The 26714-nt window shown below is 46.4% G+C and overlaps 3 protein-coding genes across 4 annotated transcripts in view; 2 read left to right on the plus strand and 1 right to left on the minus strand.

Moving 5' to 3' along the window:
* The window catches only part of LOC4812243 (vacuolar protein sorting-associated protein 26C), a 47793-nt gene that overhangs the window by 12659 nt on the left and 8420 nt on the right, over window positions 1-26714 (plus strand). Inside the window, exon 4 of the mRNA XM_001352970.4 lies at window positions 3730-3833. The gene's annotated coding sequence lies outside the window, so the exon portion shown is untranslated. The remainder of the gene's footprint in view (window positions 1-3729; window positions 3834-26714) is intronic.
* On the minus strand, window positions 6757-20704 carry LOC4812355 (cysteine-rich motor neuron 1 protein). 2 transcript variants are annotated; one of them, XM_001352969.4, is made up of 3 exons: window positions 20455-20704; window positions 13918-14268; window positions 6757-8121 (listed from the first exon to the last, which is right to left on the minus strand). In XM_001352969.4, the coding sequence occupies exons 2-3, from the start codon at window positions 14003-14005 to the stop codon at window positions 6887-6889; spliced, it is 1323 nt and encodes a 440-aa protein (XP_001353005.3). In that variant the 5' UTR covers window positions 14006-14268; window positions 20455-20704; the 3' UTR covers window positions 6757-6886. The 2 variants fall into 2 exon arrangements, with proteins under 2 accessions (XP_001353005.3, XP_015044080.2); XM_015188594.2 differs by having other exon boundaries at window positions 20332-20704.
* Window positions 11920-13791, plus strand: Gr77a (Gustatory receptor 77a). Its single transcript, XM_001352968.4, has 2 exons — window positions 11920-13075; window positions 13535-13791. The coding sequence occupies exons 1-2, from the start codon at window positions 11942-11944 to the stop codon at window positions 13694-13696; spliced, it is 1296 nt and encodes a 431-aa protein (XP_001353004.4). The 5' UTR covers window positions 11920-11941; the 3' UTR covers window positions 13697-13791.

A 26714-nucleotide genomic window follows, 5' to 3' on the forward strand; every position in this document is an offset into this window, starting at 1 on the left:
CAGATGGCCTTAAGGCTAAAGATTTGTTCTGCCCCACAAAAAACATACGATATATAAAATAGGTAGAACAGTGATGCCCATGGAACATGGAATATTAAGGTTAAGTGCTGCCTTTTTTACTCGAAATTAAGTGCTACCCAAGTGCTTAAAGTCTTCTTTGCTTTGCAAACCTTTAAAATGGTAGGATTATGATATTTTGCCCTTTATTTAAGCTTTTATGGTGCTGCTTCCACACGGTTGTACCCGATTAGGGCTCTATTAACAGCTGCCCATCAGATGCCAAGTACAGTTTCGCTTGTTACAGTGCTACCCATTGAGATGCAAACCCTTTACAGCCATGAAATTCTATTGATTATATAAATGTTTTATGAAATATTCGGAGTTTTCATCGCTGCTCCGAACAAAGCGCAAATTTCCCATCACTATTTAGCGTCCGATCAACATACTCCCTCTGTTCCAACATGCCACATGCCAGTGCTAAGGCGTCGGTCTCCCATCACCAAAAAAAAAACCCACTGGCAGGGGGCAGGGGGCAGGGCACCAAAGCACCAGAGCACATTTATACGGGAATGACTTCAGTGTTGTATCACGTAGTAAATAATTCCTTTGTGGCATTGTCTTGGTTGTTGGCTTTGCAGCTTTCAGCTTTCCTCCAGTCCGTCCTGGTCCTGGTCCTCGTTCCGTCGTGTCCTGTCCCCTCATCCACTCGAATGGGAACGGGGCGGGTCTAGAGGGTGTTTACGTGAAAATTGGTCTATGTGGGAGCTGCTTTTTCGGGGGTATGAGTCTTTTATTGTTACGTGGCAAATACAACATAAAACGAACGTGTAAATGTTATTTCTTGATTTATTTTAGCGGTGCATGCAGATGCTTACGCCGAACCGATTTTAAGGTTCCCCTGCCCCAACTCTGCTTATCCTCTAGGGCTATAACCTTTCCCAGTCCCAGTCCCAGTCCCAGTCCCAAAACCCATTTCCTATATCCAGTCGGAGGGGAAGCATCTTCAATTGGTTACGTATACGTACGAGTGCCAGCATTCAGCATTCCGCATTCGGTGGATACTTTTTCCGCTCAGCGCGAGAAGCGACAACAAATATAAAATATTCCGCTTACCTTGCACAAATATTTATACATTGTGTTGTGTGTACATAATATATAAAATTACTGCTGCATGTCTCTATATATATTCGGCGATGTGTATGTGTCTTTTTGTTGGTTTATATCTCGACTGTCCCCCCTGTTGCCCCTGTCTCCCCGGCTGCCCCGTTCTGTATAGCGTCTGTGTGTATATTTGCGATGGCATGGCAAATTTTTTTTGTATCTGTGGCATTTATTTTATGTTTCGTTTTGGGCACCCTGCAAAATAGGCTCATGGGTCGTGGGGTGTATGGGACCTATCGATGCAGCTGCATTCTAGCAGGAAAGAATAGGATACTAGTGCTTCCCATGCAACAGAATAAATTCCCAGTCAAGTGCTGTTTGGTGAAGTCAAGTGCCAAATAGTTCAAAGAACTTAACAAATTAAAGATAAAAGTATTACCCATACAACGGAATGGGATACAAGTGTTGCCCATGAGAAGGAATATAAATGGGAGTGGGGAGTGCTGCCCATGGGAAGGAATATAAGAAGAAGTGCTGCCCACTCTCAGAACTTTTGATTATGAATGGCATTTAAAATGGTATAATTTCGAGTGTAGCCACCAAAACTGATATTCATGATCTATCGAGCAATCCAGTATGCATTTTCACCCCAACCTCTCGAATCCTAGCAGTGCTTCGTCCTCAGAATATGTCTAAGGCACCCTTAACATTCGAGCACTCTTCTCCTCCTGTCTGCACCTTCTTTGTGCGGAATATCATTTTAATCATATAATTTCTGTCCCTTCTTTGTGTTGGGACCTTGGGACCGTGTATAATCGCTTCATGATTGTTTTCTGTTTGTTTGTTCGTTTGTTTGCTTCAGGTTTTGATTGCTTTCTGGCTTTCACCTTGGAAACTTGTGGATTTTCTCTACCAATTACAGGGTAACCATGGCTTACAGCCTCACTCATTGTCGCCATTCTCCAATCTCCAATCTGCTCCATTCCTGTGTGTTTGTTGAGTATTTTGTAATTTTTTGTGCCATGTTTTTGTTCTTTCCGCCCTGCCACCCCCATCGCTCCGCTCGCACTCTGCTGCCTCTGTGGCAAAGCAAACACTTTTCTTTTGGGTGCAAGCGACTTTACATAGCCCTCTCTCTGCTGCTGCCACCGACCCCCGACCAGACTAGAGCAGAGCAGAGTCTAGGCCCAGAAGGCCCCCATGGTTTATATTTACCTCTCGGCTTAAGCCAAGCCGGCGAGACGTTTGTCTCTTGGCTGTCGGGGGGTATTACCCCGTCCCCGTCCCCGTCCCCGTACCCGCTCTTCTCTACTGTCTCCTCGGTGTTGGTTTTGTTTGGCTTGGGATTGGGTTGGAATATGGCTGGGTCTCTCTCTTTTTTATTGTTGCTGCTGCTTTCGGTTCCGTGTTTCGCCTGTTGACGCAAATTGCCAAAATTGCCTGCGGTTGTGTTTACATGGCGAATGTAACAGACAAGTGACAGCCGCACGCACCGAAATTCAAATAAAAGCGAATGCCAATGCCGTGTCTACAAGTCCTGCGGGCTGGCAGTGCGGGCGGCCGGTGCGGCAGGGCATGGCATGGGATGGCAGGGCATGGCATGGGATGGCATGGCATGGAATATGCAGGACGAGTCAGCAATCGTGCGGTACATTATTTAATTTTGACATGTGCTTGGGGTTTTGTCATCCGTATGTACGCTTTAACCGCACACACAGCCCACAGCCCACTGCCCACAATCCGTGTATCTATACATGTATTGTATCTGTGTGTGTCTGTATCTATACGTATTTTATATGTGTGAAGCAATTGGCAATTCAAATTTCAGCTAATGTGCTTTTGATATATGGATTGAGGTCTCTCTTGTTGCCACACTTTTTGCACATACAATATATACACAATGTACATACTGTACTGATATACATAGCTTCACGATAGCTCAGAGTCATTTGTGGCTATCAATAGATACGGGGTACCCCGAGTGTGGGGCTTCTTTGATGTCTTTTTATTGATTGCCTTATTCGATAAATCATCTTTGCATTTCTGTCATGTGACAATTGGCGTGGCTTCGTCTATTGGTTGGCCTCTGATCTGATCTGGATTGATGGCACTTACATTAAAATATATTATATGTGGATAGATGTAGATGTATACATGACCAAAATCAAGTGGCTTCCGCTTCCTGGCTGGAATGTTTAATGTGGCTCTTTGATGTTGTTTTGTCATGCTGGCTGCTGCATAATATTCACTCAAGTGCTGCCCATGGAATAGAGTATAATGTCAAGTGCTGCCCATGGCATAGAATCGAGAATCGTTTAAGTGCTGTCCATTTGACCAGAAATTCAAGTCAAGGCCCGTATCAGTTAGGAAAGAGGATATCCAAAGCCGCGGTTGCCACAAATTTGTGTTTTTCCACTAGACTTTGAATGTAACTAAATAAAACGTTGGGAAATACATGAACATCCACATAATTACCATGAATGACTAAAGATAATAGTTTTGGTGATTTATTAACATTTTTTGTCCACGAATTCTAACTTTTTCAAGTGACGAGCATGACTAAAGCCCTAATGGACACGTTTTGGGGTATTCTTTTAGCTGTTAACCCTTTTTCTTCTTTTATTCCAGCTTTTACGATGATATTTCTATACTTAGGCGCTTGTTGAGTGCTGCCCATCTGCTGGGAAGTGCTGCCCACTGACATTTAGATTCAATGTCACAGTTCTGTTAATGTAAGTAAATTATGCAAATTTATTCTTTATTATGTGGTTTAATTCTTGAATATTTCCTGGAATATTCCCTTCAAGTGCTGCCCGTCGGCAGTTACACCACGGTACAGTTGCTTTCTTTTGTTGGGAGATGGTGTATTGTTGATGGTTGATAGTTTTTTCATCGCCCTTTGAACATTAAAGAGTTTCTTTTACATCGTTTTTTACCTTCTTCTCCTGTCCTGTGCTGTCCTGTCCTGTCCGGGCCTTCTATTTATTGTCAGCACTTGCCAATCTCTTTTCCAGTCCTCTACATGCCTGCCTCTCCCTCTCTCTCTCCCTCTCCCTCTCTCTCTCTTTTCCATTCTGTTTTGGGCTTTTTGTGCAATGTTTGCAATAGCTATTCACTTTTTGAGACATGGATTTGATTGCTTGGATGCCTTTCAATGCCCTTTCAGTCCTCTCACTATTTTCGCTGTCCACTCGATTCAGTTCTGGTCTCCTCCTCTATCTCCCTCTCCCACTCCCTCCCCCTGCTGTCATTCCCGATGATTGCTGTGTTGAATGGTAGAGTGTGCCTAAGATATAAATTTCAACAGTATACTTTTCGTTTCTGTTTCGGTCCACTGTATACTTCCCTGCAATACTTTTGCTCCTGTTTATTTTCTGGTTTCTTTTTTCGTATACTTTTCTTCAGAGGCAAATCTGTGTAGTGGGCGCTTGTCCTTGTCCTTATCGCGAGGCAAGCTTTTTAGCTGGGGTCGCTGCTCGTTCTCCTCGTTTCTTGCTTTTTGCTGTGCCTCCAATAAATCTACCATCGCATATCTCTGGGACCCTCTACTGCGCTCTCTCTTGCGTGTTTTTACAGCATCAACAACAAAATAACTCAAAGTGTCATCCAAAACTCTTGAAGTCTATTGTGTTGTGCCTTTGTTGTACCTATAGCTATACATACAGATGCCTTCTTCATCCTGTAGCTCTTATCCTTATACAAAACGTTTGACGGCTGCAATCGTTAGGAGGTTACACGTGTACCCAGGCGGACAGATGGACGGAAGGACGGATCCGGCTGTTTGGGTGTCATGCCTTTGCCTTTGCCTTTGCCTTTGCCTTTCAGAGCGGTATCGAAGCGATTGGTGAACCCATGCCGCCCCCAAGCCGCCCACGCCGCCCGCTCCCTGCTTCAAGTGGCATTTTTATTAGGTGTATGCCTCTGTAAATCACTACGCCACCCACTCAACTACTCCCACCGCTCCCCGCACTATACAAATACGTGTATATATAGTACCTATACCTTTTGCTTATATACTACTTTATTCATGGTATTTTAGCATTTGATAACAATCTAAACAAAATGTATGACATTGTTCGGGGCCCTCTCGTCGACAAAGGAGGGATTTGGGCATGGGAATGGCGAGGGTGATGGCGATGGAGCACCCAATTCCCATGCATATTCGTATTTTTCAGAGGCTCTTTCTTCACTCCCACTCCCACTCGCACTCCCTCTCCTCTGCCTGTACCTTTATGTATTTATTTATGTTACCCACTTCAATGTTTGGGTGCCTCGGCTGCCTCGGCTGCCCGGGCTGCCTGGAACTTATTACATATTATAAATCATATCATGGCATGACATTATGCTTAGCATACAATTTGCCAAAAAGAACGAACGACCTTTAGGACCCTTACTCCAGCTTCTGCTCCCTCTCTCTCTCTCTCCCTCTCTCTATTGTTTGCGTTTTTCCGAAGGTCGCATTTAAAATTGTATACAAAACTTTTTGGGCAGATTTTTTGATTTTTTTCTGTAGAAAGTATTTCCATGGGCATTAGTTTTGTATGCGTACCGGCTCTGCTGTGGTACTTCTGATGGCAATCATATCGATGACAGAGCTCTTGGGTTGAGCAAGGATCCCAATGTACGTGGGTATCTAGAGAGGATGGGTATGGGGTGCCCAAAAAGGATTTAAATACCAGATTTCCAGGTGCCTTTAGTACTGTTTGGGCGCCTGGGAACCATAATACCCTGTACTCGAAAGCCATCTGTGTTTGGGCGTTCTGAATTATGATTGGCCTGATCGATAAATGGCCTTCTAGTAGAGGTCCAATTATAGGTTGAGAAAACAAAAGAGCTCAACTTTGCAACAAATTGCAGCAACAATTATTCAGCAAGCGATGAATAAACAGAGACAATCGATTTTTTAATTGGTTTTCCTCGCTTTGCATACCAATTTTGGGTTTTATTCTCTGTTTTAACATAAATTTAAATAATGTTTTTCTTGTTGTTTATATGGTAGTATACATTTATGTGGCAACATTATGACATTAGCTATATGTAGATGGGCGGGAGGCGGGGGGCGGGGTGTTCCCCACTCTCGTCGGGGGATGGGATGGTGTTGGTGTGTGGGTGTGGGTGTTGCAAATACTTGTTTTCTTTTCGTGTGTTGACAAAATAACCATAAGCTAATTAGCATATATATCACATACTTCCTAAATTAAGAGCTACCACTAAAAACTAATCTTCTGCTTCTCCTTCTCCTACTCCCTTCTTGTTGTTTCATCTTCATCTTCTTCTCCTTATTCTTTCTCTTCTGTTTTGGTATTATAGTTCTCTTAGATCAACAAAAAAAAAAAAACGTTTAAGATTTACTTCTCCTATATACAATTTATGGATTTACGTTTCTTCGTGTTTTTTTTTTTTTTTTTTTTAGTAACTCTTTTTTGTTCTTCTTTGTTTAAATATTTATCGTTTTTTTTTGTTTATAAGAATACTTTTTTGATTTTTGTTGCTGCGGAAGTTTCGTTGCGTTTTTCGGTTTTTTGTTTGCAAATTTTGAAAAAAAAAAATAGAAAAATGTAAATGAAAATTTAAAATGAGATCAATACCAAATAAACAAAGAAATGGGGTTTCGTTCGAGTCCCGGGGGGGTATTTGGTATTCCTTTTTTTCGACAAAGAAATAAAGCATAGTCTGATCCTTATAATCAAATTCCTACAAGCAAATGAAAAAAAAAAAAAAAATTGTGCTCGGAAATAAGGTTTAGTTTAGTTTAGTTTTTAGTTTAGTTTAGTGTTCTGTTCGTTTAGATGCTATGATCCAGAGTGGAGACCGGATCGTAGGAACGTTTCTTGGCACGCAAGTGCTGAATGTAAGAGCTGAGCATCAGGCAGACGAACAGCAGGAGCACCACAAAGAAGGCCATCAGCCAGAAGGAGAAGTCATTGTTCTCGCCCACAACCTCCACCATTTTGGGCTCCAGCTCGTAGGAGCACAGGCAGCATGGCTGCTGCGAGGCCGCTGTGGCAGCTGTGGATGATGTGGATGGGGCTGCTGTTGTTGTCGTTGTGGTGCTGGTGGTGGTGCTGGCCAGAAGCTCCGCACTAACCGAACTTGTGGTCCGCTGCGTGGTCTCGGGGAGCAGCGGCGGAACAGGCTGTTCCTCTATCTCCTCGATGGAATCGTCCTCCTTGTAATCGCCACCTCCCTCCGCATCTGCATCTACATCTACATCCGCATCCGCATCGTCTTTCTGCTTTTCATGTGGCATGGGATGGCCCTCGGGCCAGCATACGGGACAACAGGTGTCCCTGAGGTAGACATGCCGTTCGATGGGGCAGTCGACATTCCCACAGGAGGATATCGTGCACTTCTGCTCCCCCCGGACGCACTCGCACTCGAGGCACTCGTCCCGCCAGGTGTCGCCGTCCTTGAAGTACTCGTTGAGGTTCTTCGACTCGCAAATGGCATTCGATTCGACCTTCTCGGCGTCGGCCTCGTCGCAGCTCTGGCGACAGATGCGTGCCCCCGAGGTGCACTGACAGCGCTGGCACTGCTGCAGCCAGTAGAAGTCCGTCTCCCGCACCTCCGTGCAGTTGGGCTCCTTCCGGCACTGGTACTCCCCGCAGCACTGGCCCGGCGTGTCCATCGCCTCCGGCAGCACCTCCACCACCACCTCCCCCGCAGCCGTGTCGCAGTCCGGTATGTAGCACGTCCGGCACACACACTTCTTCGACAGGCAGCACTGGGCGTAGGCCTCGTCGGGTATGAGGCTCGTGTTGTACGACATCTGTGACTCCGCTGCGGTTACAGCGGTTACGGCAACGGCTGTGGCTCCAACTCCTGCTCCTCCCCCTGCTCCCGCTCCTGCTCCTGCCCCTGGCCCTGCTCCTGGGTGGATGGCAGTGTCGACCGCATTCCATTTAATGAGGTCCACGGCATTTAGTGTCTCGCGTACGGAGCTATCCGCCGGGCACTGCATATCCGACTCGGGCGGACATTTAATTGAGTCGCATAGATCCGGCAACGGTGGAAGGTCGACTGTAACGAAATATGAGAGATGTGGGGGACTCGTTAGTGGTTTTGCTTGTCAATAAAATATGAAGGTGGCTCTTAGTGGTGGCTTAAGTGGGCGGCAGGGGGCAGGAGGCAGGGAATGTTGGGAGGAATGTCAGGAGCTCCTCCTCTCCCGAAAGAGCAACCACAATACGATCTAATTGAAGTGCCGAAAATCGCTTGATTCGAGGGGCCCCATAGAGACGATGTTAATGTACGTTCCTTGGGCCATAAGTGTCTTAATCGTTTTTAAGAGACCTCTTTGAAGGAAACCAAAGTATAAAGGCCAACTAAAGACCTTTCGGTCTTTAACTGAGTTTTGATAAATATTTCATTTCCTTATCGACACCTACAAAAGGTCCAAAAAGGGACACAATATTACTGGTATAAGATATGAAACCCAGAAGAAGATCATTTAGAAAGAAAGGAACAAAGAACCTTCCCCTTCTCCAGTATTTATAATTCCCAGCCATCTTATGGATCTGCCATATCTTTATGCTCATGAAACCTCCTCCTTTTTCGCAGACCAAATGCATTAAGGTCGAGTCCTATCTGATGGACGACTGGTCCCCTGGTTATACGAGTATCTACGGCAAGTGATTCATTACCGAACAGTGGACCCTCTCCGCAGTAAACCAATTAAAGTTTCCTTCTATTGATGCCCGATTGTTGATTGTTGATTGTTGACTGTTGACTGTGGAGTGTGTGTTTGGTTTTCCATTAATTTTATACGAGTACTACGCCTGACACTCCTTTCCTGCACGAACATTTCTATTGAGTTTTCGGGAAGCTTTCTCTGCCACACAGTTTTTCCTCTTTTCCCTGTCGCACGGTAGGGGCTTTCCATTGTTCAAGTTAATTTGTCATTTTCACTCGCCCATATAATGGGAAATTTTCCTCCTTTGACGTTTTTTTGTTTTGTTTTTGCCCTTCCTTTTTTCCCTTTTTTATCGCTCGTTTTCGAAGCGAACAAACAATCGAGAGTTCGGGGGTTCACGGGTTCGAGAGTCGGGACAAAGTAAATATCTGCTTGAAAAAAAAATCGACTTAATTTAAGCACAAGCATCTTCTCCTTCGAATATTAAAAACTTTAGTTTTTTATGCCGTCTCCTTCCCGGGTTCGGGGTTCGGGGTCTTTTTTCATCCGATTTTCATTGGACCTGCACTTTGAAGTCTCGGCTGATGCCACAGAATGTTGTTTGGTGGTTCGGTGGGGTGTCGGGGTCTCCAAACCGATGGCTGCTTTGAAGGAGAGCTCCCATGAAAACTTCTTACACTTTATTTAATTAAAGTTTGTCTTGTGTTCCGTTGACATTCGCTTTTCGCTCTTTCGCTGTCGTGTTATCAGCGGGACAGTTGGGACAGTTGTTGGGATTGGATTGGAGTCGGGTCGGGTCGGACCGGGCCGGGCCGGGCCGGGTCGGGGGGTCACTCATTCGCTGTCGTATTGAGTGCGCAATCTGACTTTGAAGTTTCGGCAAATGGCGACGGCAACGGCAACGGCGACGGCGACGGGAGGTTAGACTTAAACGAGCAGGCATGTCCCCGAAATGCCTCAAAAAACAAACAAAAATGCAAACAATTTAAATGCTGCTCAACTTGATTTTCGTGAGGCCGCTGATCCACGCCTCCCATCACATAGACGGAGCGAACACTCTATGTCTGCCAAACGTGGCCTCTGGCTTTGCAGATCCTGCAGATCTTCTCTTTATAATGCATATTTCCATAAATCTTCATAGCTACACTCAGAGAAACACACTACTACATTTCACTTTGATTTAAACATTTCAAAGTGTTTTTAGGCATGTCTAAATAAATTATATAATCGAGAGATTTGAAGTGATTTTGAAAAACACTTTCCACTCTCGGAGCACATTGATTTTTTCTTGAGGTGTACTTCCTGGGGCATTTTTCTACAATGTACTTTCTAAAGCTCTGAAACACTTTTATATGGGCAAAATCTACAACGTTTTGGGGAACAACTGCATCTTCCTGCACACACACAGGACACACATGACAGCCTCGAGGGCAAGCTGCCTCGCAAAAATGTGCATACCCTTCTATGGCTGGTTGGGGGGTTCTACAGAGTACCCGAAACACGAAAAAATGTGAATGAATTAGCCGTCAGATGGAGGACAGGGCAATGCATTCGGTGACGAGGAGACCGGGGCGAGCGGGTGGAACGGGGGGGGAACGGGGGATTGGAGTAGCAGCCACCTAACCTAGATAAAAACCAAACCGCACACTTGGCTGCCTATTCAGATAAAGCCAGAACCAGAAACAGCACCAGAACCAGAACCAAAACCGAAACTAGAACTGGAGGCAGACAACCCAGAGATAGAGATAGAGATGGAGACGCAACAGCAGCAGCAGCAGCAGCAGCAACCCGTCAGATACAAAAAGAGCCAGAATGGTGGCGGTGCGGCAATAACAGGAAGAGGACAAAAGCGCACACAAACTTGTGCGAGTACTCCGTAGGATACATGGGGATACTTCTTCTTCTTCTGCTTCTTCTGCTGCTGCCTCTCCGCCCCTCCGCCCCTCTCCGCCTCTCTGATGGTGAGAAACTTATAAACAGCCCCGTGGAAAGTTTTCATAAAGGATGAAAGTACACACACCGCCATACGCATATAGACACTCGAGTGTTTTGCATTTTATGTGTGTTTGTAGCAGCAGCAGCAGCAGCAGCATGAATGAAAAACATCAAGGGGTCGGTGGTTGGGGGGTTGGGGGGGGCTGCAGGGGAGGAAGAGAAAAACTCTTTAAAAAGCGAAAAACTTTTTTAATAATCCAACGACAACGAGGTACAACGCTTTTTATTTCCCAACTCCTGGTGCCGCCACAGATACAGATACTCGGAAAAGATACAGATACAGATACAGAATGTGGCCAGAGCCACAGAAATCACTCTTTCGTATGGCACACCGAAAGGAAGTGTGTCAGGAATTTAAATTGTTAGTTTATCCCCAAACCCCAACCCACTCCCCCTCTCCGATCCACTCGCCCGCTTCGACATTGATTGGAATCCCAGATTGAATCCATCTTAACCCGTAAACGGGGGCACAGCAAAGCCCCCCCCCGCCTTCGTGTTTCACCTTTCAGCCGTTCACAGGTGAGAGAAATGGGGCAAAGCCACTTGGATATTGACTGATTTGGATGCTCAAAACTGTACTCAGAGAGACACAGAGAGTGTCGAGAGCAAGCCACAGACCATAAGCTCTTTGATTTCACCTAATTTTCGTTGGAGTATCTAACAGATGCAATATCTAACTGAAATGTGATTTGCGTTTGCCTATCCGCAGGGTTTCCTACACTGGACAAAACTGGAACACAGGCAATGGAGACACTCCTACTTTCAAAATCCCTGGAAGCCATTCGCTTATGGGAAATTTGGACATAAGACGTAGGAGAAAGCCTACGCATTGGCTTTCAAGGCTACAAAGTGTGACAAACGTTTGCCCAGTGCATCCCGTTCATTCATCCATCCATCCATCCATCCATATCCATCGTATCCATCGTATCCATGAAACCCTTTTGTTGTGGGCGGTGACTGCTCGTTGAATGTGTTACATGTGTATATCTGAGGGCCAGAGTCAGAGCCAGAGACAGAGCCAGAGAGCCAGAGATTATATCTGGCTGAGTGAACGCCTTGGCTAAATGAAATTCAATCAGGCTAATAGCTGGCGTAACCAATGCTCCAATGCTCCAATGCGCCAATGCGCCATTGCCTTTGGCTTTGATTCGATTATGTGTCCTCGACTCTCTGTGGCGCACCGCACAGAATGCCAGTTGCATTCACAACGATATGGCGTCGTCGTCGTTGGCGGGTTTGACATTTTACTGGCTACGAAAAGTGGCGATAGCGGCGCTGCTCGTGCTCTACGGACTGGCCAAGGTCTTTGGCTTGATGGCTGCCTCCACGCCGCGTGGAGGGCACCGGGTCCGGCAGTCCCTCTACTGGCGCATCCATGGATATGCGATGCTCGTCTTCGTGGGCTGCTTCTCGCCCATCGCCTTCGCCTCGGTCTACCATCGGATGGCCTTTCTGCGCCAGAACCGGCTGCTCCTGCTGATTGGCTTCAACCGCTATGTCCTGATGCTGCTCTGCGCCTTCGCCACGGTCTGCATCCACACCACGAAGCAGGAGGAGATCGTCGGGTGTCTGAACCAGTTGCTCCGGTGTCGCCGCCGGTTGATGCGTCTGATGCACACCCCAGAGCTGAGGCAGTCCATCGACCGTCTGTCCACGAGGGGCAACCTGCTAATCGTAGGTGTGCTCATCGGGGTGTTTATCCTGTCGCCGGTGCACACCCTCCAGATACTGGCGTGGGACCCCGCGGTGAGGGAAAATTTCCTGTACGTCTTCAGCCTGCTGTTCATCTACGCCTGCCAACTGATCCTGGGGCTCTCCCTGGGCCTCTACGTCCTGGTCCTGGTGCTGCTCGACCACCTGGGGCATCATTCAAATCAACTGCTGGCCAGGCTCCTAGCGGATGCCGCCTCCCTCCGGGCTCCCCTCGGCTATGCCATCATTCGACGGCGTCAGCAGCTGTACCACAGCCAGCAGACGTGGCTGGCCCTCGAGCTCTGGCGCCTGCTCCACGTCCACCACCAGCTGCTGGCCCTCTTCCGTTCCATATGCTCGCTCACCGGCCTCCAGGCTGTCTGCTTTGTGAGCCTGGTGGCCATGGAGTGCATGGTGCACATGTTCTTCACATACTTCATGCACTACAGCAAATTCATTCTGCGAAAATACCACCGCGCCTTCCCCTTCAACTATTACGCCATGGCCTTCGTGGCGGGCCTCTTCGCCAATCTCGTGCTGGTCATATGCCTCACTCACCGGATGATCTGTCGCTTCGCCCACACCCGGGAGGTACTCAGGAGTGGTGTGCTGGCCCTGCCCCCGGGTGGCACGGTCAAACAGCTCAATGAAACTGTAAGTTCTTCATGGATAAATCAAAGCGAAGGCTTTCTGTATAAAATCAGGGGATTTTATAAATTAAATGATCCAGGAGACATCGTAGGCACATCTTATCTCTGATGCAAAGTCGCCCAAAACTTTAAAAAATGTAAATTGTTGTGATATTTCATTCGATTATTAATCGATTTATAACTCTTTTATCTATCGAATTACTTAAAGCACTTAAAACGCTTTGCCAAAATGTTTGTTGTATTTCCTTCGATTATTAATCGATTATCATTCGCAACTTTCGCGGGATCCTTCATTTATCGATTCGTTTCTCTGAACTTTTAACTTTGTGACATTTTTCTCGATTATTAATCGATTTTTGCTATTACTTAATGTTATCGATTTTCTGTTCAGTTGCAAAGCACTCAAAAATGAAGATATCTTTGATTTTTCATTCGATCATTAATCGATTTATCATCTCTGCAGCTTCACTACTACGGACTGTACCTGAAGAATGCCGAGCACATATTTGCGGTTAGAGCCTGTGGACTGTTCAAGCTGAACAATGTCTTGCTGTTCTGCATCGTGGAGGGGATGCTAAACTACCTGATGATACTCATACAATTTGATAAGGTCATAAACAAATAGACCAGACAATAAATACGATACAGCGACAAGTGCGATAAATAAATATGTGCATACACATATGTATGGATGTATATGTGAGCACGAATATAAATTAAAATGTTCTCTCGACACTTAATAACTCTTGGGTAAACATTCAGCAGATTCAGATGCATGGAGGGCGAGTGGGAGTGGGAGTGGGAGTCGGAGTCAGAGTCAGATGTGTCTCTGTTTCTTCTACTTACGTGTCGTTGCACTGGATACAAATATTAGTGCATATATTATAAGCATATGGTGCAAGCACCTCCCAGGCTTGTGCAGCAGGCTAGCCATTCTGTGCGACTCGTGTGTGCCTCTGTATGGGTGTGTGTGTGTGTGTGGCAATGACAGTAGCTGATGACAATCGATATGACCTTGCCCCGTCCCCGTGCGACCAGTGCGGTGCGTTGCGGTCCGGTCCACTGAATTTTTGCTCAAAAATTGTGCTGTAATTCGTATGCGAATTCCTCCTTCGTCGCGATATCAAATCATATAAATGTCTTGTTAAAATTTGCAAAAATCAAAATCAATTGGCATCTCAGCTGCGACGAAATAAACTGCAAAAAAAAAAAGAAACGAGGAAAGAAATGGGAGACGATGAGAATTTATTGCGAGTACAAAAATTTGATGAAATATATACTGCATTCAGAGCAGCTACATATACAGATACAGATACAGTAACGGATACGGATACGGATACGGGTACGGGTACAGATACAGATACATGCCAAAGGCAGTAGTGGGCACTAGCTGCGAAGTGGGGAAGCGTTAATAAGAGTAAACGAAAGGTGCCTGCCCCGAAAAACGGTTCGTTTCGTTTAGATTCGATTTGATTGAGCAAAAGTTCTCTCTGGCTCTGGCTCTGGTTTTGGTTTTTGGTTTTGTTTGGGGGTTTCTGCTCTGTTGTATCACTGCTAAAAATAGAAACCTTTTTTTTCGACTCTGCGAGTAGTTTTAATGACCAACCAACTGCCTGCCAGTACGTCCGTACGTCCGAGGGGTAGTACGGCGCGACGAGGGTCTCGGGGTCACCCATTTCCCCGGCAACACACACACAAAAGACAGGCAGAAAGAGAGAGAGAGAGAGAGAGAGAGGGAGAGAGAGCGAGCGAGCAAGCCGCAACTGAAAAATGTTTGTGCACCGAAAGCACACAGAGAGAGGGAGCGAGAGAGGGACAGAGATCCAACAAGAACAACAAAAAGAACGAACGACTGATAAAGCCAGAATAACACACGGTAGCATGAGGCAGGAGGCATGGGGCATGGGGCATGTGGCGGGAGGGAGGACTGGAGACGGTTCCACAGGTAAAGCCATCTCCCGCATCGAACAAATTTTGCGTGTGTGCTACAGAGTATTGGCATTGAATGCCTCGGACGATGATTTGCTTTTCACATTCATTCAATCAAATTCTAAACGTATCTCCGTCTGCTCTCATTTTGCGGGTAACAGGAGGGTGGCGGGAGATTTATGGTCCAGACCAGAGACTGATGACAGAATCCCTGGACATGGACATGGGATGGATGCTCCGTCCTCTCCCTCTCTTTAAATTGAGTTTGGCATCGCTTTTGGCATCTGGCTGTGGTTGTGGCTGTGTCCGTGTCCGTGTTTGTTTGGCTTAAATTGCAGTATCTTCCTTGCCTTTCAGCCTGTTCTGCCGTATCTTATCTGAGATTTCGTAGATGAGTTCCTGGAATTCCGCTTTAATTACTGGGGCTTCTTTTGTCTGTTGTCACACAACCAATAAGCCAGAGAGTCTTGCATTCTGCATATCTCTCCTCCCTTCTCCCTGCTCCCCGATGAGACACTCAGTAAACCGAGGCTCATGGGGCTCATGGAAATTTCGGAGAATTGTACTGCCTAGCCGGCTAGGTACCTGCTGGTCGTCCGTCACAGGTTCAGCAACACATTGAGCACTCACTTGAAGTGCTCGAAAGAAAGAGTTCATCATCAGCTATATGGCGAAACAGTAGAGCAATAACAAGTTCAGGTTTACTGAACCCAAACGAAAGACAGGCCAGTGCATAAGGTGTCCTACGATGTGTACCGTTCTCTGTGACCTGGATCGGTGTCTGCCGCTGATCTAAGCTAACAGATCTTATCTCATCTTAAGATTTGTGCTTCCTCTGTTACGTAGATTTTCGTTCGGCTATTGTAACTATCTATCTGGAACTTTCTGAAGTGCCGATCGTATCTTATCTGCTTTGAACTTTCGCTGGATATTCAATCTTACATACATAGTATATCTAAGGTAAACATCTAGTAATCTGTGCTTCCTGTTTTAACACCTTGCCTTCACTGCCCCATCGCACACTTTCGCTTTGGAAAAGAAGATGGAAAGATACAAAGGCCGTAAGTGCACACAGGTGTAGATGCATCCAGCAAAAGTACAGATCTTATCAGATTGGTTTTCTCTCAGATTTCTCCCATCCTCTCCCCCTTTGGGCCATTGTTTTCACTCTTTTCACTCGCTTCTCACTTTCGTTGGGTTGAGTGAATCTTGGGCAGGTACGTGTCTACTCTAGGGTGGGCTAGATTTCTATCTATGTATCTATCTATCTATAACTATCTAAAGTACATATTTGATTAAAAGTTTCTATTTGTTCCCGCTGCATGAATGTACACACTGAAGGGGGAAACACATAGTATGTACATATGTACATACCTTTGGGGCATTCTTTTGCCCCTTATGTGTCTTTGTATCTGTGGAATATATCAGCTTATCTGTGTTCATGTGTGTATGGTAATCGCATAGTGTGTAGATGAGTAATCTGTTGATAGCGGCAGCAGCCAGCAAGAAAGCCATGCGCTGAGGCAGCGCTTTTCTTGCCTACGTCGCGCGATCGAAGCAGCGACCTGTGCGGTGGCGGGGTTGTTGCTGTTGCTACGTGCGGTGGGTGGTGGGTGGTGGGGCAATGGCTTGGCAGCGATAACTGCTCCTCTCTCTCTCTCTCTGTGGTTAGGAGCGGCAGCGGGAGCGGTGCGTCAACTGAACTATGAAATGCTGACGTATGCCAAATGTTAACTGTAAGTTTATTCTGCTGACGCCTCTGCCATTGCTGCAGCGATTTCCCCCTCTTCTGCTTCCACTCCACTGCTTAACACAACCGCTTCGGATGATGCCTTTTCTACTGCTCCTACTGCTTGTGCTTCCGTTTATTAAAGTGCTTAAAGTGCTATTCATACAGTATGCCACTCGAAGAGCGAAAATATGCGTATTATTTTCGTTCATTCTTATGTTTATGCTGAAGCCTGCTCTGCATTTGCTACTTCGCCTATTCATTTTTGTTGTGCTTCCGCTGCAGCTTTTACGAGTACCGTTGTTTCTACTGCTTTGATCTTTAACTTCGTGCTGCTTCAAAACTGCTTTTAAAACTGCTTCTTCCACTGCTCTCTCTCTCTCTCTCTCTCAAGAGTACTTCTTCTGTGATGTTTCTACTGCTTGTTCTACTCCTTCTTCCACTGCTTACTTTTCAGTTTATTCCCCTCTTTCCTTCCCATGTAGCTAGTACTGTTGTTGTTGCTGCTGCTGTTCATCATATTTTACCTCGAAAGCAAGTTAAGCTTTATGATTGCCATAAATTTCACTTGAATGCGAAATCTGATGCATCTATGCTTTACTCTGCTTTGGCATCGACGTCAGCGTTTGCGTCAGCGTCGGCGTCGGCGTCGGTGTCAGAGCTAGCCGCTAGCATCGGCTTTTTGCCGTTTTCTTTTCGTGTTGTTGCTATTTATCTTGGCGTCGCGTCGCAACAACACATGCAAAAAATACAAAAAGAAAAAAAATAAACCTTCCAGTCAAAAGTTGCTTCATGTCTGCCTGTGTGTGTTTGTGTGTGTGTGTGCATAAATACTTATACAAGCACACACACACACACACACCACAGATACAGTCTCGTGTGGGGCTGCCTGGCTGCTCCGCTGCTATTTACTCGTGTTCGCGTACAATAATTTCACGTTCAACAACTTTTGGCTTTTTTGATGAGCCAGCAGAAGCTGAACTGAAGCCGATGCCGATGCCAAAGCCAAAGCCAGCGGAAAGCAGCAGCCCCAGCCCCAGCTCCAGCTCCAACCCGCACTTGAAAGGTACTGACTGCCGGAGAAGAGTGTGGTAGAGAGGGAGAGAGAGAGCGGAGTTAAACAGCTACTGGAGCGGCGGAAGAAGGGGAGAGCTGAAAGGTACTGAATGGCCGAAAGAGAATGGATGAAGGGGGGGACGGGGGGGAGTTGAAGGGTAGCAGAGAGGATGGCAGCGCTAAGGGGTATCGGGAATGGTCGAGAGGGGGAAGAAAACGGAGATTTGAATGGTACTCCATGCGGGCGAAGGGTAAGAGAAGAAGGCGGCTCAGCGAGTTGGTCGAAAGAGATGAAGACGATGATTACAAAGGGTATATTGGTCGTGCGGGGGGGGGGGGGGGGGGGGGGGGGAGGGAAGGAGGGGGCTGTAAGGGTGAGCCAAAAGAGAGGCTTTGGCCGAAGCTTTGCTCTTTCTGTTTCTGTGGCTCTCTTTCCCTGTCTTTGCTGTTGCTTTCCATCTCTTTTCCACACATTGCAACTCGGAGTCGAATTTCGGACCAAAAGCATAGTCCGTCGGCTGTCGGCTTTCGGAGCCGTCGTTCCGTCTCGTCTCGTCTCGTCTTTTAGTTGCTTTGCCTCGCTCTGACCTCTGATTGCCCGTCCGTGGATGCCGCCTCTCGCTTTTCATATGTACGAGATATGTTATATGTACCCTACCCTTTTTTCAAGGTGGGAGGAGAGTCTGCAAAGTTTTCTAGAGCAGTTGCACGGCCTGGCCAATCACCTGCTAAACTTTCATCAACATTTCTATTTTTTGGCTTTGAGCATGTCCCCAAAATGGTTTAGCAACTTTTTCTTTGATTACTCAAGAGGTTATAGGGTTATGATAGGGAAAGATCCCCAATCCACCAAGAGATCAGCTTGGAACAACAATCAAAAGAGTTCGCACAACGAAAGGAGTTTCTTCTCAAAAATACCAAGAGATTCTTCATAGCCAAAGAGAAACCTTATCCTGCCTCAACCCTGAGTAAACTGCATCTAGACAGATCCTTGCCAATGGTCAACGCAAAAGCGCTTAAAAATTGAACCCCATTTGTGTCCCATTCCAGCAATCAGTTCGTGCCAAAATTTGATTAACGGATGATTTATAATTCTCACAAAATATGACATGTGGAGGGGTATTTTTGTGCATCGTTCGCAGAATTCCAAATCCTTTCACACCCGAGCGAGAGCTCTGAGTGGGTAGGAGTATCCCTTATCCATTAGCACGTTTCCCCAGAGTATATAAACTTCGACACCATTGCCTCCCATAAGCTTTCTCGTGTTTTATTTACTTGCTCTGGTTTCATATTTTTCGGCATTTCGGGTCGGCATTTCTTTAAAGCTTGCCCTTGCCGCCCTTGCCCCCTCCCTTTCCCCAGTTCTGCGGGTAAGCTACCAAGTAATAAGTCTTCCACGGTGCGTGCGTGTGCGGCGAGGGGGAACGGGAACGAGTGGGGGGAATCTGTGTGTGTGTGGGGCACACGCAACCGACAGCGACAACGACGCACCGACAGAAATGGCTAATGAAATCAAATTGTTCGATCATTGCGATAAATTCACTTCCACCTATGCGACTAATTTCTGTCCATTTGCGCGCTTGACGCTTTTAACCTTGATTTGTGGCAGTGTAAACAAAATACATGCCAAAAAGCGAGACGAGAGGCGGAGACGTAGCCAAGGGAGAGCCGATCGGATCGGATCGGATCGGATCGAGTGGGACAGATACAAAGATACATAAAGCATACGAGGTGGTGGTGGTGGTGGGTACAAAAAGCTTTCAGAGCTGTCCGTACGACTGTCTGTCTGTCTGTCTGTTTAGACTATTTGTCTCTCTATTTATCTTGTGTGTGTTTTTTTGCCGTTTGCCTTTTTATTAAGTTACCTATTTATAATTTGTTTATTATTTAGCAAATGCCTGTGAATAATGTTTAAATATAAAGCACAAGCACAGCATCTGGAAACCTTGTTGTTGAATGAAAATTGAATTGAAAATTAGCAAAAAAAAAAAAAAACACAAAACAGGCAACGGGCGGCACACACAAAAAAATCCATAAATATTTTATAAATGACGTTATTCCGTACAGTTTTCCCTCTTGTTATACTATTATTAGCTATGCTATCTTATCTATGTACGCGGGACGGACTCGAGACTCGACAGTCGACAGTGGAGAGTCGTGTGTATGTCCCACTGTGCTGTACTCTGCCGGTGTGTAGGTTTTGTTTGTATAGCCATATTGGGTGCCTCGGTGCCTCGGTGCCTCGGTGCCTGCCTGGGTATGGGCCAACAAACAACGCTAGCAACGCTACCGACATTACCCTTCTACTTTTTATGCTGCGGCTTATATAATCGGGCGAACAACAAAGAGAGCGAATGATGGAGACGATGGAGACGATGGAGACGGTAGCAAAAAGCGAAACGAAGCCCTGCAACACTTGAAAAATGATTTCGGTTCGGTTTTCATACCCATATAATATATGATATATAATATATAGATTATGTACAATCTCTCTGTGGAATGCCACCACTACTGCTCTCTGGAGCTATGTGCTCCCCCGTACACACCTGCCACGTAAATTCTTTTTCGAGCATAAAACTGTGCTGTTTTTTGTTGTTGTTGTTCACATGCTTTTCGTTGTTTGTTTCTGTTGGTTTGTGTTGGTTTTGTTTCTTTCACTTGATTATTACTTTTTACTTTTTGTTTGTTTCACTTCACTGCATTTATGCCTTTCATTTGTTTCTTGCGTGGCGCCCTTCGAGATTGTTTAACTACGGCCTCTGCTATAGCATACGAGTAGTTTCGGTGTTTGCATCACTAAACGGAACTTAATTGATTGGCGGCAATTGTTACGGTGCGGGGCGGTGCGGTGCGGTGCTGCTAGTGCTGCTGCTGCGGTGCTGGCAAGGCTCCTCACGCGTTGAAAGCCAAAAAAAACTGAGCCCCCAAGCTTGCGCCGCACACATTTAAAGCTTACGATCGGGCGAAAGAGCGCGAGCCAGCCAGCAATCGAAGAGAGCTCTTCGAGCGATGACGCGATGATGCGTTACCAAGCAGAGAGAGAGAGAGAGAAAGCGTGTGGTGGAGAGAGCCGCAGCTTTGTGCAGCGAAGATCGGCTCGGTTGGGCAGCGGGCTCTCGGCGCTCGGCTCTCGGCTCTGGGTTCTCTTTTGGCCCGCATTCCAAGTGCAGCGCTTTAGTTGGGCTATTTTTAAACCCTTGACTACTTGTAGACTAGGGACTTGGACTTGGACAAGGACCGCCCAACATTTACCGATCGGAGATCGATCGATCTGTTAGGGTATCAAAAGCCTCGGCATACGACAGCCAGTCTTCCTTTCTTGTTTTAGCTGCACTCTCTTCACTCACCGGTTTTTGCCGGTTAGTTAGCCGGCATCTGTTGCTCTGCTCTCTCTCGCGCTCCGCTATGCTCCGCTCTCTCGAGAAAAGAGCTTAAAAGCTTAGATCGAAATCAGCGGCCGCTAACGCGACGGCGGCAAACAAATTCATTTCCAACAGGTCGTAAATTTGCACAAACACAAAAAGTAGAAGCGAAGAGAGACAGGAAAGGCAGCTGGAATTTCGGATGAGTGCACGCTCGCCCGCTCGCTCGCTCGCTCGCACGCACGCACGCGTCACGTGCATCATCGGTGCTGCAGCCACGATCGATCACTGCTGCACACTTGCACACGCATATTAATTGCGGGGAAACGAGAAAGATGGCAACTGTAAAAGATCGTTGCCTCCATTCCGCATTTCCAGGCCAAGGCGTGTGCGAAATGCAAATCTGAACAATCCCATGACAACACCCTCTCCCACGCCCACGCACACGCCCACGCCCTCAGCACTTCACCGGATTAATGTAAAATGCAAATGCAACAAAAAAAAAAAAAACAACATTAAAAAATTAAAAAATTCAAAAATCTTTTTACATTTGTATGCGCAGAGATGTATGGATTTATTCCGTTCGGATCGGGCCACAAGTGCGCTCGCAGGTGACTAATTGCCAAAGAATGAGTAATCTCTGAATCGGATTCGGATTCGTAGGTACTCGTATTTATTCTCCTGTGTTGCAACAATGTCAAGGGAGTGACGAGGGGCACTGGCTGGAATTATTGGACTCACATATTAACAGATCTCTTGATCGCAAATTAAGAGTCAATGAAAAGCTATTTGCGATTTACGATTCCCCGAAATGGCATTGTTTTTCGAACGATTTTGATAAACAGAAATGTGAGTGGACGATTATTGTATACGATTGATTTTGTGTTCCTGAAAAGATAGCGCAGGTTCTTCTGATTCTCATAAACAGGTACTCGTCGATTCTCGGCTCTGATTCCATAAATTCCGGCTGTCTCTGTCTGTAATCCGTCGCCAAACGATCTCGAGTAATGGTAACACGATTCTGAATTTATGAATAGTTGCCTTTCGGCGTTATTTTCAATGACTGTAACAGAATTCCGTAACAGACTGAAAGTCCGACTCCATTCGTTTATTTGAATTGTTGAAATTGCTCTCTTACCCCCAAGAAAATCCCCCAAATGTCCATTACTTTGGCAAAACAGAAAAAAAAACGAAGAAGAAAGGAAGAAATGTAATGCAATACTTGTCCCCTATCTTGACGCCCTTTCAGTGCGTGTATTGTCTTACAATGAGAGTATATTTTGCTTAACTTTATTTCTCCTGCCCTGCCTGTCCTCCGCTCTGGCGGACAGTTTTCATGGTCAGTTAGCCGGGAAGTAGCTGTCCCATAAACCGAAAACAGCCAGCAGATAACAGCAAAGAGGCAGGCAAAATCCGTATAATGAAATAAAAATATATAGCTAAATAAACTGGACAGCCGGACGGACACGACAGGACAGGACGGGGAGGGGACGGGACAGGGAGGGGGCAGGACGGACAGAACAAAAACAACATTGATTTCACTTTAACGAGCTTGTAATGTCTTTGAGCCGGCTTTGACTCAAAGGCGAAAAGTATATAAAGCGCGTTATGTATACGACATGTGGGTCACAGCCACACCGAGCATCGTATCTGTGTGTGTGTGTGTGGCGCTCTCTCTGTCTATGTGTCTGTGTGAATGAAAACTTTGCTGTGCTGGCGCTGTCACATCCTAATAGGATAATAACGAGCACAGGCACTGGCGAAAGTTGTTGCGCCTTTTGCTGGCAAAAGTCGCCCAAAAAATAAAATATGTAGCAACACAATAAACGATGATAAGGGGCCAAAGAACGTGTCGGCTTCAGTTTCAGTTTCAGTTTTGGTCGTGGCAACGTCATTATGGCCAAGGCTCCAAAAACTTAGCTCCATGTTAGCCCCCCAGAAGAGGGTTGGGTGGATGGCTAAATCGGAAGCCGCAGGAAGAACTGATAAGAAAACGACTTGCGGCAATGTGCGGCATATAATGCGATGCAGCAAGCCCCTCTTACGCCGAAAGAATCATCCCGCCAGGCCATGACTTTTAGTGTCCTGAGGGCGTTTAAGTAGGGGCGTGGCTGCTGCTTCTGTTGCTGTTGCTGTTGCTGCCAAATGATAATTTATGGGCGGAACTCTATGAAACTTTGAGGCGTCATGAAATCTGTTAGCAAAAGTCACAGTTTTTTTTCCCCCCAGCTTCTGTTTGTGGTAGGCGGAGCCCTATGGAGGATATTGTTAAGGATAAATGTTACAGTCATGGGTTTAAGTGGGACGGGACGACCGGTCCCCCCTCCCCGGATGTATTCTGACAACGTTAAGGTGAAGCGGAATTAAAAGAGGGAAATCAACAGTTCCACTCGACTTAATGCTGGAAAGTGAGTGGTGGAGGGGGAGGGGGTGTACGGATGGGCGGGGGAGGGGGGATAAAGGAAGTTTATGGCTGGAATGAAACTTGAGTGAGTTATAAAGCCAAAAGGGGAAAAGTTGAAGAGGTGCTTTGTGGCGTAAAACAAAGCCGAAAGCCGGCAAGAAAAAAGCCAAGAAAAGTGGAGCAGGAATACAAAAAGAAAAGGAAAAAAACGAGGGTGTGGGGGTGGGGGGGAAGAAAACATAAGAGATTTGAAGGAAATTCAAGGAAAATAAGCTCTCTCTCTCTCTCTGTCTCTCTCTCTCTAGCTCCCTCTCTGCCACTAGTGAGGGCAAAGTTTCTTGATCGCCATCTATATAGGGGATACACATAGGGTATGTATGGTATATTATGTACAAAGGGGAGCATAAGGAGCTTGTAGTTTCGATACTAGTTACGAAGGAGTCTCTAATTGGCATAAGGGGAGGTGGATGTCACCCCTCCCCCGGTTGGATGTCACTTCAAACGAGTCCTCACTGCAGCTAATAGATTTCCTCATCAAAATAGAAATTGTAACCCAAGAAGGAGCTTATTATGGAATCCATTAAGAGTTAATTTCCCTTCACCTCCACGAGAGATACTGCCGCGCAAGGTCACACAAATTTCAAGAGCACTCTTCACTCTTCAGCCCCCCCGCCACCCCCGCCCTACCGCTCTATATCTCTTTTTGCTCCTCTTCTTGGCATCCAAGCAAGACCCTCTCCATGATGGAGATGACACTCGACGGCAGTGGTGCCTGCTGCCTGCTGCCTGCTGGCGGGAAAGTAGGCAAGCGAAAGCGAGGGGCAGAGCGAGAGAAAGCGCGACGAGCAAATTTCAACATCATTTTGTGTGTGCATTTGAGCGATTACCCAAGTGATTACGGGTAGATGCACAAGGTAAGCACCTGACACCACCTGCTCGACAAACAATTCATAATTTTCCAGAGAACTCTTGGCCAAGAGACAGGATAGATCTTTTGTACCTTTTTTGCACATTACGCTTTCCACTTGCCACGCCACGCCACGCCACAGTCCCCGTCCCCGCCCCCGGACCCCTCCCTGTCCAGCGGTGTTTCATTCTGGGGTCATTATTTAAGGCCAACGAGTTATTTGTATACCCTCAAAGGGGATACTCTGACTTTGAGGGGCTTTTGGCAGTGCACAGATGGAAGGTGTGCCGAACAGCTGATTTCTATGGAAACTAGTCGTTCTTTTCTGGATTCGGATTATATATATACCTATGCTATAGATCCCCGGGCAAGAACGGGCAACCCAATCGATTCGGTGGTATTCGGGATTCGCTTCGTTCGGCTCGTTGGAATCAGGGATTGGAATTCGGCTCCGAACGAAGCTGGTCTCGTCATCAGAGCCGAAAAGTTCGCGAATGCATTAAAGGCGCCTAGGCAGGGCTCTAATATACGTATATCTATGTGTATATATCCTTAATTTCATACAAATAATCGGTCTTTGGGTTAAGAAATAGAAATACCAAAGTTTCAGTGTGATTATATGTTTAAGGACCCTACGGAGGACACGCACACCATCGGATCACTAATCGTGGGGTTTCATTTAAGGTAAATCCTAGCTTTTTTGTAAGAATGGAATCCTATGCTATATAGGTTTGAGTTTGAGACGTTACCATCCTTGTAGCAGGAGATATCGTATGGACTCCATAGAAATGATGGAACTGCTAGGGTATCAAAGGCTTCGAACACCCGAAATCCGAAGCATTTTTGTGCTTTCTTGCGGTTTAGCAAATGCTCTCTCTCCCTCTCTCTCTCTCTGTCTTTCCCCTTTTCTCATCGCAATCTCCGCTGTCTCTCGCCATTTGGCTTTTGCCTCTTCATCAGAGCTGGCAAAACGTCGCTCATTTATTTTGATTACCTTTTTCGCAGAAAACCAAAACCAATGCCAACAACAGATTTTCTCATCTCTTTTGGACTTCTATTTCGTTCTTACTTTCTGCTTTACTGTTTTTATTGCAACATTTTTCAGTTGGTTCTCTCTCTCGCGCACACACACACACACACACACACACACACACACATACACTCCTCTGTCCTTCCTGTATGACCCCCCCCCCCCACCCCCCTGCCATGCCCTGCTTGAGAGCTTAGCTAAGACCCGTTACAGCAGAGCAAAACTAACAGAGAGAGAGGAATAGGGGTAGGGGGTGGCATCTAGTATTTATTCTAGCTTTTCCCTTTCTGGTTACGGGACTTTGAATCATGGGAGAACATCAAGCGTTGATGAGCTTAATTCCCAGGCGACACTTTTGTCCGAACAAATTTAGTGGAGCAAATTTTACACACTCACAGAACCCCCCCCAGTCAAAGTCCCAGTCCCAGCCTTAACCCCCTCTCCGCCGCACAATCACAATGGCTAAAATGCAATAATAAAGTTAGCAAAAAGATCTACATCTTTCTCTCGTTCTCTCGTTCTCTCGGTCTCTTTTCCCTGTTCTCTGCTCTGTGGGAAGCATCTTTCCTGCGCTTGTCTAACCGTTTCCGGAGCAGCTTCCGTTTCGCCTTGACTTTCATTTTGACGACAACGACAGGAGACAGGAAACAAGGAGACAAGGAGACAAGGCGACAGGGCGACAGGAGATGGTACCACCGACCCCCGAAGGCCCGTTACCACCAAATTCCATTATGGGAATCCTTGCTCATTGTTTTCTCAGTCCCAGTCCCAGTCCCAGCCCCATTCGCATTCCCCCACTCCCAGGGAGGTTGCGGCGGGGCAAAGGTCGCCTTCCTTCCGCTGCATTCTCCTGGGCTCCTCCGCGTCCTGGGTTCCGGGTTCCGGGTGCCGGGTGCCGGGTTCCGGGTCCCTCCTTCGTTACGTTGTACACAAAATTAATATTACAATTTTTGCTTTCAACCCGCCTGTCATATAAGAGCGAAATAATTTCAGAAAGCATATTTCAAAATGAAATTTTCTTGCGGCCAGCCCCTGGTATGCGGTGCAGCCGGTGGGCGTGGGCGTGCGGGTAGGGGTGGGGGTGTGTTGGGGCTTGAAGGGGCATTTAGGCTAAAACAAATGTTTGTGCGGTCTGGTCCTGGTTTCGCTGGTCTCCTCTCCTCTTCTCCTTCTCCTTCTGGTTCCTGGGCAAGTGGCCTGTTTTATAATGAAATAAATTTCATTTG

This window comes from Drosophila pseudoobscura, chromosome X, assembly GCF_009870125.1.
Source record: "Drosophila pseudoobscura strain MV-25-SWS-2005 chromosome X, UCI_Dpse_MV25, whole genome shotgun sequence".
In the NCBI taxonomy this organism is placed as follows: Eukaryota; Metazoa; Arthropoda; class Insecta; order Diptera; family Drosophilidae; genus Drosophila; species Drosophila pseudoobscura.

Coding starts and splice junctions, on each gene's coding strand:
- Gr77a (XM_001352968.4), top strand. CDS start 11,942: ATGGCGTCGTCGTCGTTGGCGGGTTTGACATTTTACTGGCTACGAAAA. Junction 13,076..13,534: donor TCAAACAGCTCAATGAAACT/GTAAGTTCTTCA, acceptor TCATCTCTGCAG/CTTCACTACTACGGACTGTA.
- LOC4812355 (XM_001352969.4), bottom strand. CDS start 14,005: ATGGCTAGCCTGCTGCACAAGCCTGGGAGGTGCTTGCACCATATGCTT. Junction 8,122..13,917: donor TGTATCCAGTGCAACGACAC/GTAAGTAGAAGA, acceptor ATTTCGTTACAG/TCGACCTTCCACCGTTGCCG.